Here is a 12,686-nt window from a genome sequence, read left to right as displayed (position 1 = left end):
TTGCTTTATGTAACATAGAAAAAAGCACATCTGCAGTATGCTGTCCCATGAATTAACAAGAACGGCTGGACATAAGACAAGAAATCCTTTAAAAACATATGTTCACATTAAATATCTGGGCTAGCTCACTAAAGGAGGTCTTATGGGGTCATTTTTGATGCAGTGCAAGTAAACCATTTCTGCTCTTCTGAAATAGTTTCTCTCAGGTTTATATTGAGCTTGTATAATGGCGCATTACATAAATAAGGGCTTAGTTTGTACATTAGTCTTTTACATCTTGGATTCTTACTAAATCCTTGTTTTTACTAACTTGATGCTTAAGAGATATTGATTTCTGCTACGCATGCCTATGGTGTTTATTTTGATATGTCTGGGATTAAAAACAAAATTAACGCGCATAATCAGTTTTCTTAGAACTAAAAAGGGTGCTTTGGTACCTTTGGTTACATTCTTCTGAAGAAAAAGGAGTGCAAAAGAGATGTGATAAAAAGGGATCGATTTATTCAATCACTGGGTATAAAAACATTAGCCCTGGGAAAGACCGTTCTTCTAAGAGCTTTAGCTGCCCAGTCTCACTTGTGTGGCACAAAATAATTTGCATTTTTAGAGAAAATTCATGTCTTCTGTGAGCTCTAGTGAAACATGAGTAAATTGCTTTCTTTTCCTCTTTTTCTGATTTTATAAAGCTGAATCCATTAGGGGCTGAGTAAAACTGTAATGAAAGAAAGGCAACAACTGAGATGATGGAAACCCTGGATTAGATTTCTTAGTAGTCCAAGCCCAGCTGTCATGGCCTACGTGTCAAGTTAGTGCTCTTTGGGGAGGCCTGGCAGTACATGTGAATATTTTTTTTAACTGCTGTGTTACAACAGGTCTCTAAAGCAGCTAGGAATTAAACAGAGATGTAGAGATTAAGAATTAAATAGAGCCACAGCAAGCAGTTCACCAGGGGGACTTGCAGTGGGGCAAGTAAACCTTCCCAGGGCTATTAGCCCACTGCCATGCCTGGCAGGCTCACCTGTGGCCTGGAGACCCTGAAACCTCCAAGCAGGGGTGTCTTATTCTAATTTATAGCAATGAATTTTCTCTATCACACCTTGTGAGCTTTGCTATGAGGTAGGACTGTGATTTGATCTGAACATACAGATTCCAGCGTGGATTTTAAGCCACAGTTACTGTTCTTATTGGGAAGACCTGCTTTCCTGTCAAAGCACCAAGCATTCATCTGAGTACAGACTGGTGTTAAATTATCAAATTACTGTTACCCACTGTCTTCTACCTAGTGCTTGGAATTTATCCAGCTTCCAAAGAGACTCTCACATCCTCCCATGAAGGGGCATGATGGCACAGTCAAGGGGTCCCCACGTCTGCAGTTGATTCAGACACCTGAAATCATCTCAAGTTCACCACTCACTTTGTGAATTTGGGGAAATCGTGATATTTTCAAACCTAAGATAATTTCATAACAGATTTCCTCGATTGTAAGAACAATTTAGAATTAAAAAAAAAAATCTGCCAGAATCTCTATCACACTTGTGCCCTGGGGAAAAATTCCCTCCTTATTTCTCAGCTGGTGGCTTTGCATGATTTATCTCATCTTAGGAAAGCATTTCAAACCAGCAGCAGCTGGTGTCTGCCTGCACTTCCACTGGTGCCTTTGTGAGGTATAGAACTGAGCAGCAGCACCTAAATAACCCTGTTTCCTTTTCTCCCCTTGCATCGTGGTTGTGGAAAAGGTCCAGAAGAAACCAGGTCACCCATTGTTGCCTTCCTTCCCTTGCACCTAGAAGTCCATGCCTCCCCTCAGCCCCATTGTCTGCCACACTGAGTACCTGATGGTGAGTCTCATCACTGTGGTCGAGGAGTTAAGTGGCAGGCATCTTGCACTTCATAAAGATATTTGCTTGCCAGGTGGATGCTTCTAATCCCTGTTGTTCCTAGAGCAAAACAATGTGGCTGGTATGGCATAATTCAAAGGGAATTTAAAATTTCTAAAGTCAAATGTTTTCTAAAAAGATCTGTTTTGAAGCAATTTGGCAAAGCTGACATAACCATCCAGCTTCAGTGAAGCTGCATTGGCTGCATCACTTGAGAATTGGGCCCAGGCTAGCCAGAGCATTTATTTTTAAATTCTAGCTACTGCTAGCTTTTTCTTAAAAGTCTCTGTAGTTCTATAACTTTCTAAAGTAGCTCACAAGTCTTGTGCTACTGCTAATAAAACTGAAAATCCATTTCCATTTTTCAGTGTAATCTTTTTTTCATGCGAATCTATTTCTCATCAAAAGAAGAGGCTGACTGGCGTGAAAGCTGGAGCTCTCTACTTCTCTGTAAAGACAAGTAGTGGCCTTTCAAGTTGTCACACATTGTCTGGAAGAACATGGCCACGAATTCAAAAACTATAGGGAGAAACTAAACATCCTGTGTTGCTCTGACCAGCAAACGTATTGTTTCAATGCCTGGTGAGAAGTAGGTCTGATCTCTGATTCTGTGTTCTCAATCTGTTGGCAAATGCACAAGGAAAGCTGAGACAAAGAAGATTCTCCAAAGTGCCCATGGGAGAGGTATCTCCCATAGCACACCTGTGTCACCACATGTGAATGCAAGGACCCTGCATAAACCAGGACCACAGCAATTTTTTGTTGGTTTTTTTGGTTTTTTTTTTAGGATAAGTAGGAGCATTTTGTGTCAGCCTTAGAGGGGAACAATATTGTCCCCAGACAAGCTCAGTCATAAGAAAATTGATGCTTCCGTAAGGGATTCCATATCTTCTTTTTAAAGAACATAATCTTCCAGGCAATTCCTACATCTCCTTAGCCAGAGAGGATGCACTCATGCTTAAGGTGCATTAGAAGACATAAAGCTGAAGTCAGATAAGGAGAAAAAAATCTCCTTGGCATTCCTTATTTTTTTTTAGCAGATGCATTGCTGGATTTTCTCTGCTTCACTGGCTTCTGCTTCTGTACCCAGATGATACCTTTGACTAAGCTCTTGCAAGGCAGTTTCCCAGGTAAAAAAAACTGCATTATAGAGAACACAGATGACAAACAGTTTGCAAGCCACCAGGCAGAGTAGTCACTGGAGATGCTGAAAGTCTCAGCCATGAAGAATTGCTCTTACATATGTAATTATAGAAGAGTAGGTAAATCTTTAGAGGCCGGAAAATAGCAAAGCGAAAACAGAACATAAAGAATGAGATCTTCAGAACAAGAAACTCTCAACAAAATTACACAGGACACTCATGTCAAAATACAGAGATAAAGTAAAAAGAACTAAAATCAGAGAAACTTTTAGTCAGAGCAGTCTGATATTGTATTTGAACCTCAGTGTGATGATGGCATACAGTTAAGCAAGAGGATGTGTTTAAGTAATCTGTGCTTTCCAGCTTTCCCTCCCCTGGGACACCTTTGAGGAACCTGAATTTCAGAGAAAGGGGTGCTAAGCACTCTGTGGCAGTCAGGTCCTTTGAAGACACATCAAGCTGCATGTTCAGAAATAAATATTACACACTGCCAGTGAGCAGCTCCTCTGCTCAGTGGCATGTTTTGCTCAATGGGTGGAAGATTGTGTTTACAAAAGGCAGGTGTGAACTGTCCTGCTATGCTGTCTTGCTGGTTTTAATTGTGCCTTTATACCAAGTACTTAACAGACAAAATTCACTTAAGTCTGTATGAGTAAAGGATAGAGGATGAGCTTTTACGTTTAGTCATTCAAAAAGGTTGCACAGTAAATGCAAAAAAATACATCCTCCAGCAAAGTATTTAAAAGTTCTACAGGACAAGGACTGTAGTGACTTGGAGACAGACAGCAAGAATTTTTCAGTGTGGTGGCTTTGGCATTAATTGGTGTCAGAATTGTCACTCTGCCTGAAATCTGTCATTATTTAGTGAGTACCTGGCTTTGCTTTGTTTTGAAGTGAATGTAGCAATGATAATTCTGCACACAAATTAGGAACAAATATGCTGCTTGTTATGATCAATATGTTGTCAGAAACAGCCCACTTACTGCTTTTTTGCCCTTTGCAATGAGAGTAGATTTCATTCATAACTCTAAAGATGTGTGTTAAAACTTCTATGTATATATCGAGACACAATTTTATAAAAATCTATAGGAATGCCTATAAAATTACTGGCAGAAGTTCTCTGAGACTATAAAATACCACTTCTGTGAGCAAGGTAAGGGTTTCCTTTCATATGGATTTCTGAGTAGATTTTGGACTCAATCTTTAGTGATGGTTCATGGCTCTCAGCAGAGATAGAGGTAATAGAAGTGGTTTTATACTCCTTGTGTGTTCTCTCCTCACAGCTCCTCAGGGTAGCCAGGGGCGAGTTTGGCTGCTACTGCAAGAGCCAGCAGACACCCTTTGCTCAGAAGTTTGCTTTCTCAGCAGGTCCCCCCAGGACTTATCCTGTCTTTAGGAGAGAGAAAGTAGGTTCCAGCTGTGATCTTCATTCTACATCTAGATGGGGGCTGAAAGAAAAGAAACCCTTCTCTAGGCCATTTGGGGATTCCCTTTTGCACTCCAGAAACTTTGATTAACCGACTGGGCAGATGCTCACCTGCTTTTCTGGAAAACTTTGCCTTTGACTGAGAAAGTTTCAAGACACTGAATGGCAAATACTCTCTGGAGTAGAGCCAGAGACAAGATGCTGTATTGAAATTTCAAGCTAATAGTTTGGATTTAATGTAGAATTTGTTGACAGTAAAGGTAAAACTATAAACTAAAAACTGGCAGTTATTTTGTTCAGGTTTCTTCATGTTTGAAGTGATTTTCTTGGTGATTGTTTCTCAAGGGTGATTTTTCTATGTCACCAATATTAGTGTGGAATTTTTGTGATCTCTAACTTCCACGTGTACGAAAGACACAGTGTCATATTTTGTCCTTGACAAAAATCCCTGCTTTTCTATCTACAGTCACCAATTTTTCCTGATAGAGCTGTTATTTAAAGTTGATACTCAACAAATGGTTTGTGCAAAAGATGTCACAGATGAGTGTGTAGCAATGCCCAGAACAGAAGAATGTAGGATCAAAAGAGATTTCCATTGTACAAATGTCTGGAACATGCCCAGACTATGTAAGAGAGGAAGATTAATTTGTCTGAGGACTGTTAAATATGAGTAAGTAAACAATGGGAAAAATTCGTATTCCCATTAGGTTTTCTCACCCAAACTAGAAAAACCTTGCACTTGCCTTACCGTGCCATAGTATGAGTAGGCTCTTCAAAAGCATATAAAATAAGTTCTGCTTCTCATTCATAAACTTACCCATCTCTGAAGCCTTTATTCAGTGAAACCTACCTGCTTAAGTGCTTGCTGTAGTTCATTAAAGGCTCCCATTTGTACTCATAAAGCCTCATTCATTGCCCTGAATAATATATATATGGTGTACTGAAAGAGAACCAACTCTTGCTTTTACAATCTAAATTAAACAACTTTGTCTAATAAAAAAAGCACTGTCACTTCCAACTAGGCCATAAGCCCTAAGGGTCTTGTGCGTGTGTGTTTATTATTTATTTATTTTTGCCAAATTGTCCTTCAAGGATCTGAAAGCTGAGAGAACCAAGCTGCCTAAATTGTTTCTCTTTCTCTGTCTGCTTAGGATGGAGGCAAGCATGGGCACAACTGTACTGAAGCAAATCCTCATCCATAAACTTATTCTAAAATGCTATTGGATTATCTTCCGTCTTTTTCTCGGTCCCACTTTCAAACCCTTCCAATCTTGAGAGTCCATCTCTATTATGTGTGGCTTTTACAAATGCCCATGATTAATAACTGCTGTGATTCATTAGCCTGTGTTGTTGGTATTGTTTCCCCAATGGGAGCATTTGCTATCTAGGGATAGTCCATGATTGCTCTGCCTCTTGGAACAGTAAGATGCTTTCAATCTAATGCGCTGTCCATGTTTTAGCATAAAATAATATTAAGGCATCCACATAATGGAACCATCTGAAAATCCATTTTATTAAGCACTGAAAGAAAATGTGTGTGTGTGTTTGCATGTGCAAGGGAAGCATAATCAGCAAACCTATTTCACCAGAAACATCGTTTTCATGAGGGTTTCTTGTAAAGACACAGCTATTTTGAGGTACAGTCCTTTGGCTGTGAGGAGGATGAAAAAATACTCCATAGCCAATATCTTACCTGGTGCAATTAACTTACTTAAATTACATACAGGCTATTTGAAGAAGGAAAAATAGGAAACAGAGGTAGGTTTATTGTACTTATTCCATTTTGCAGATATTTATTTTAAATGCAATCTACCTTCAAGTACAGAGCTGTACTGCTCTTAAAAGATTACTGCTTCAAGTTACTCCACATACCTTAACATAGCATGTACCCTTTTTACATTATACGATCAACTTTTTGACAGTGCAGGGCCAGCACAGCTAATGGAATAATAGCCTGCAGGGTCCAGCTAAATGATATACGAATATAATCAACCTTTGTGATGACTATTCAAAAGTAATCCCTTTAGCTTTCAACTGCAACATATATTTCAACCAGGCAAAGCCATATGAAGAAAATCTCTGCAGACTCCACTGATACAATATGGCCTTCATATCCCCACAGTGTGTTTGCTGCTCACAGTGAGTTTTAAATTTAAGGTAATGGCTACTGTATATTCATGTGAACATAGAACAATACCTTTGATTTGTTGAAGAAATGTTACATTAGCTACCAAGGGCCCTATTCAGTAAACTTTGACACAACCCTTATATATGGTTTACTGCTTATTCTAAATGGAATATGCCTGATAAAAATGCTTTGCATGCCCAAATTGTACAAATTCATTAATCTTTATATTCACAAAACCTCCAAGTACAACTGCCTCCTTTCCAAGTTAAACAGGTAGGCCCAACCTGCTTTTAAAAAGGTATCACGTCAATTTTCATATATCAAGACAGAAAAATACATAGGAAGGTCATCTACAAGTGTGGATGTGCATGTTGTTGGCAGTTGTATTATTTTCTGCTCTCTTCCTGCTCCATTACATCATTGTTCAGATTATATAACTCAAAATAGCTGCATTACCTTTGAAAATGCAAGTAATTTTTAAATTACAATAATCAGTTATATCTCATCAGCTGCATTACACCAACATGATAATATGTTGTGAGATAGTCCTGCTTTCTCTCCTTTCTGTTACAGAAATTCAGTAATGCCTAAATAGTGGATCAGAATTTGTGGAATTAATTCTGTTGAAAGATTAGAGGTGTAATGAAAATACTGTGTTGCCTTATATTACTTCTTTTGTATGTAGACTACAGTAAGAGTTCACTGTCATTGACAGGAGTTGCAAATACAGCCTTGTTTGTGTTCATGCACCAAATCCATGTGCAAACATAACAGAACTGTTTCCATATCTTGCTTGAGGTGCTCTGTTATTGGATGCTGCTTAAGCAAGTGAGCTGTAGTGGAGGAGTATGAGAGGCTATGGGCTTTCCTCCTGTTTGTTTGCCATGGCACTTCTTGAGCCCACAGAAAATTACTGCATTCTCAGCATCCTGCAGCAGGGAGTTCCAGTGGTGACGTGGCAGTGCACAAAGAAGCCCTTCCTCTGTATCCAAGCCCACCACCTCCTACTGCCAGTAGACCCTACTTCATTCTTTTATTGGAAAACACAGTGAAAAATGGTTTCTGGGTCACCTCCTGCATGCTACTCTCATTCTTGCTTTTGTCATCTCTTCAAGATATTGTCTTTCTTTTTTTTTTAAAGCAGTTTCAGCTGCCTGAAACAATAGTCCTCGTATGACTTCATCATTTTGTGGAGCTTTCAGTGAAATTCTTGTCTAATAAAGTCCAGCAGTCTTTGAATAATGCAAAACTTGGATTTGAATGCTTTCCCATCACATGGGCATGCAGTCTCAGGAACACAGGTGTCATCTGTTTCATTTTCTTTATAATCTTTTGAGAGAATGGTGCCTAAAATTCCTGTCCTCTCTGGAGTTAGTTGTGGCTTACACCTTTGTTGGTGTGGCCTTGTTTCTTTTGAATGACTTTTCATTAATCATATCGTGTAAAGGACTTGCAGCGCTAAATTGTTTTTTCCCAGAAGCATCATGAAATGAGATTTTTAGAAGTGTAACATTCTGTAGATAGACACATGGAAACAGAAGGAACAGAGATGCCAATTATAGCTGCACTGAAAATCTGACTAGACAATTTTAATTATGTTTTATCAACAGCAGTGATAATCTGTCAGGAACATCCTATTATGATTAATTATATTTACATTCTATTAATACATATTAATGTTATCTCCACATTTTGCAAAATAAGATGGAAGGAGAATGCTTGATGGTGTGATCTGTGGTGGTATATATGTATTATCGTTATGAATATGGGATGCTTTTATTGTTTCCAAATAGCACAGGCCAAACAAATGCCAAGAAAACATTTAAGCCTCAGTATTCCATCAGTTATCCTTGATATGCTTAATATGTGCTGGGACAGCAGAACTGTTAATCAGCCAATAATAGCTTGGTGTCCAAGTGTGAAGGCAAAAGGCCAAAAGGTGCATGAGAAAAGCAATTTCTACTGTAACTCCCCATCTGTCATGTGCACATCCCCACTGTCTCTTGCATGTGTCAGTGTATGTAGCTGTCAGAGATGTGCTTTTATGTGTGTTTGCTTGGAAATACAGATGTTTCTGTACCCAGACACAGTTTGGCCTGGAGTCACCCACTTTGCACCACTTTTTCACCAAAGCACATCCACTGGGAAGCACAATGACACCCTGCTGGTGTAAAGCTGGGTGGGACAGCATAGTTCTGACCCCTGTGAGCACTTTGGACTCCCTGGGGCTCCTGGCTACTTCCCACTGGTTAAGTTCCTAAAACAAGATGAGCTGTGCAGGTTTTAGTAGATTTTTTTCATTTAGACATGGTCTGCTAGGAAAGGAATTTCCATTCATTTACTTTAGGCCTGGTTTCAGAGCATGTTACCTAGAATAGCTACAATTGTTAAATACAGAGTAAACCACTAACAGACACTGCCCTCATACAACACATGAGACTTCATGTGAGAGTGCTAATTTTTAGATATTCTTCACAGATTTACTTATCCAGTTCTTACTTGTGTACAACTATGGATAAAGTCCTAGTTAGCTGTTATACTTAATAAAAGCCTATGAAAGGAGAAAACGTAAATTTTATTGAGTCTTGAGTCGTCCAATAGTTTTAACCTGTTCAAAATATTGCACCAGCAGAGACACTGCTTGGAACATTATTTTCACCCCCACCAGAACTGGATTATTTATTTTGGCCCTGACTTAAATTATGATGCCATATGAGCACCATTGGTATTGCTGTGACAGAAAGATAAAGTCCAGTTTTAGGAATCACAGTACAAAGGGTAGTGACAAATTGAAGGGGATCCATTTAAGAAAACATGAGTTCCTTTCAAATACTGAAGAAATTGCATTTTCTTAGCCTCCAAAAGAGAAAATTAGAGAAAGGAAAATAGTCTCTCATGCTATAAGGAGTTATTCTAAAAGAGGACAATATTCCATTGCTCTTCATGTCTGCAAAAGGTAGAACAAGACTAAAATCAGTTTAATTTGCAATAAATATTTATCTTAAGTACTAGGAAAGAAACTGAGCAATAAGACTGTGAAGCACTGAAACAGAGAGACTAGGGATGTTGTGAAACAGCCTTCATCAGAAGCCTTGGAGAATAGATGTCAGGGATGGACTAGATATATGTTTGCTTTCTTCATTTGAGGAGGTGAACCAGATGAGTAGTTCCCAAAATAAGAAACAATGCCCCAGGGATGGTGTGGTTGGAATGAGGCAGAGAGAGGTGTGTTGCTAGAGAGTCCCTGGGAAAGGAGCAGAAAGTGCAGCCAGGAGGTGGGAGTTTGGTGTGGAAACGGAGTAAGGAAGGAACGAGGCTGAACATCACGGACCACCGGAGCAAAGGAAGTGTGTGGCTGTCAAGAACTGCAGACACAAAGCCACCTGTTCTTTGTGTCACAGCCCACGAGGAAGACCCCACTGAGAGGTGTCAGCCTTCCCTGTGCAACCTCACCCTCTTCTTGCTTCTTCCCCTGCCAACTCTTCCTCCTGCCTGCCATCTTTCAGTGCAGTCTTGGCCATCCTCTTCTCCCAAATGCATCTCCCTTGTTAGCTCCTCAGCTGGTCCCACCTGGACCTGTCCTGTTGGAGAACTGCTGCACAGGAGTGCAAGAAATGAGAGCAGAAATCCCAGTCAGTTCTGTATTTTTAGGATTATATCTTAAGTGACACGTCTCTTTTAGATTTCCTTCTCTTGTGACTTTTTACTCTCTGATGTGTTTTTCAAATAAACTGTTTAGGCCTTTTAACCATTAAAAGTGTTTCAGGTCTAAAACACTAATGCACTTTTGTTTTGTTTTTTTTTTTAATAACAGAATCTGGTAAAGAAACAGGTGCCTCAAAGCCTCTGTGAGCCTCTATCCAAGACACCTGTTCCAGATCTTCCTGGTACAGTATTTGCTCTTAATCCATAGACTTTGTACCAATATCCTGATTTTTGCAAAATGTCATTGCTATCAATAGTTAACCTGACTTTGACAGGCAATTACACATTATCTCTGCTTTACTATGTGTAAATAATTATATCTTTCCTGCTCAGAAATGGACAAATTCACACTTCCCTCTGTTTTTATACATATTCCCAGTTTTAGAATTTAATTGCCTTTGATCGTGTAATTACTTTCAGTTTACAGAAATAAGCCTTTGAGACAGAAACAAATCTGATTAATCAGATGCCAAACCCAAATATAAAACATGCAGATATCAATGTATGTACATAAACTTCTGACATTTTAATATTTTTCTATTTGCTGGTTTTTGTTCTAGAGGGTGCCAGCTTACTGACAGAGAAGCTGATGTATAATGAGTACTGGAAGATCCTCAAAGTGATGTGCAACAAAGTAGGAATTTCAGCAAGGATTTTGTCAATTAAATGGGGTTTTTTCAAAAATAGCTTCTGTGGTTGAAATAATAAAAAAAAAAAAGACAGAGAGTAGTAGAATAGAAAGTTTGTGCTCTTTAAGCTTGATGTCTTCCAAAGTGTAAAGATCCTCCTGTTAAGATATTAAAAATCATTTATGTCTGCTGAATGGGAACCCAAGATCCTCAATACTTTGTAAAATCAAGTTCCAAATGTATCTGGAGGGTTTTCTGTAAATCCCGGATTATGGTCATGGTCCTTTTCAGAAAAACTTATTCATAGAGCTAGCAATGATTTTAGCATGTGTGTAATGGTTGGGGTTCAACTGTAACTGCAATAGAATACATCCAGCCTGGGTAGCACACTGTGGTTCAATTTTGATCCAATCTATAGCACAGTTTGGACTCAAAACACAAGTAGGTTTGTTTAAAATCCATCTGGATGCAATCCAGTGCCATGTGGTGTGGGATAACTCTGCCTGGAGGTGGGAGCAGATGAGCCACTATGGACCCTTCCAACCTGACCCATTCCGTGACTCTGCAATTCACACCATCAGGTAAACTAAAATTCTGCTGCAGTTCTTTCTTGTAAGTAATCTAAAGCACCGATTTTGGGCTCTCTGTAGGGAATTGTGTCCCATTTTGAGCTCATGAAATTCCTGACAGTGAGTTCCCCACATGTCTGACTCCTGGGGTCTCTACAGTCCTCAGGGGACTCCAAGTCCTCAGAGCCAGTTACTGGTTTACTGTTGGCCTGAGGAAGAGTTAGATGGCAGTTATCACTTTGCAAAAATACACATAGAACCAGGATTTGGAACCTTTGAATTTTATTTAGGAAAATTGATGAGGCATAATTTCACGTATTAGAAAACCACTTCTTTTAAACTAAACAAACAAAGCTTTATCACTCCCAGCAGCCGACCATTCCTTTCTTTAAATGGGTTTCCAGATTCAGAGTTTGTAGCAAAGTCCATTAGACCTATAATCAGGTTTTATGATGGTGTTTGAGCAAGCATTAGCTTTTGCCACAGTAATAACTCAATTCACAGTTTTCTTCAGGATTGTAATCTGAGTATTTGGTTGACATGTGACAATAGGGTTTCTCCCTGTTAAAGAATGGTAAAAAACGTATCATTAACCAGCTCTTATTAGTCTGTTTTTGATCAAAATTTCTGTATACATGCAATTTAAATACAAATTGCTCAATAGTTTTATTCTTTTGTTTATAGGTCTTTATTGTCTGAACACTGTGCTTATTATAACAATGTTAATTTAGAGGGCTTTTGCAAGGCTGAAAAGTTGTATAGAAATATTCCCACATGCAATTATACACACACATAGGCAACAAATCTCTTTGCTGAGTGCTAAAAAGAGGTAAACATTTTATGGAAACCAGAAAGAGAAACAGGACTAAAAATTAAACACATCTGTGGTGTTTACCCCTTAAGTTTACACCTTATATTTTAGTGGTATTGATGTGAAACAACAAAAATGTTATCAAACCAGCACAGTTTTGCAAATAATATCTTAAAATCCTATTAATTTACAAACTCTTCTAATTTTGCAAATATAGCATGACTGCTAATTTTAGATATTTGAAATTTCTTTTTTCAAAATATTGTCAAACGAAATGACATATTTTAATTTGGCCTTTGTAGTAAAAAAATAAGAACATAAAATAACACAAACTATGCCAATATTCTAGAAAAGACAATTACCAATTTGTCAAGGGCAAGTTTCTAAATTCTTAAGGGC

At 38.6% G+C, this 12,686-nt stretch overlaps 1 protein-coding gene across 3 annotated transcripts in view; it reads left to right on the top strand.

Moving 5' to 3' along the window:
- TTC29 (tetratricopeptide repeat domain 29) overlaps window positions 1–12,418 on the top strand; it is a 228,690-nt gene extending 216,272 nt beyond the window's left edge. For 2 of the 3 annotated variants that reach the window (XM_085058202.1, XM_085058200.1), the window contains one exon: window positions 2,915–3,087. In XM_085058202.1, the coding sequence (XP_084914328.1) occupies window positions 2,915–3,072 (158 nt within the window). In that variant the 3' untranslated portion in view covers window positions 3,073–3,087. Of the gene's footprint in view, window positions 1–2,914; window positions 3,088–10,387; window positions 10,461–10,838 lie in introns of those variants that run through there. The other variant, XM_085058203.1, reaches the window with a different exon arrangement.
- Window positions 12,419–12,686: the final 268 nt, after the last annotated feature.

Source organism: Lichenostomus cassidix, chromosome 4 (genome assembly GCF_008360975.1).
Source record: "Lichenostomus cassidix isolate B80296 chromosome 4, HeHo_3.0, whole genome shotgun sequence".
Taxonomy (NCBI): domain Eukaryota; kingdom Metazoa; phylum Chordata; class Aves; order Passeriformes; family Meliphagidae; genus Lichenostomus; species Lichenostomus cassidix.
This window is presented reverse-complemented; position numbering and strand designations above follow the sequence as displayed.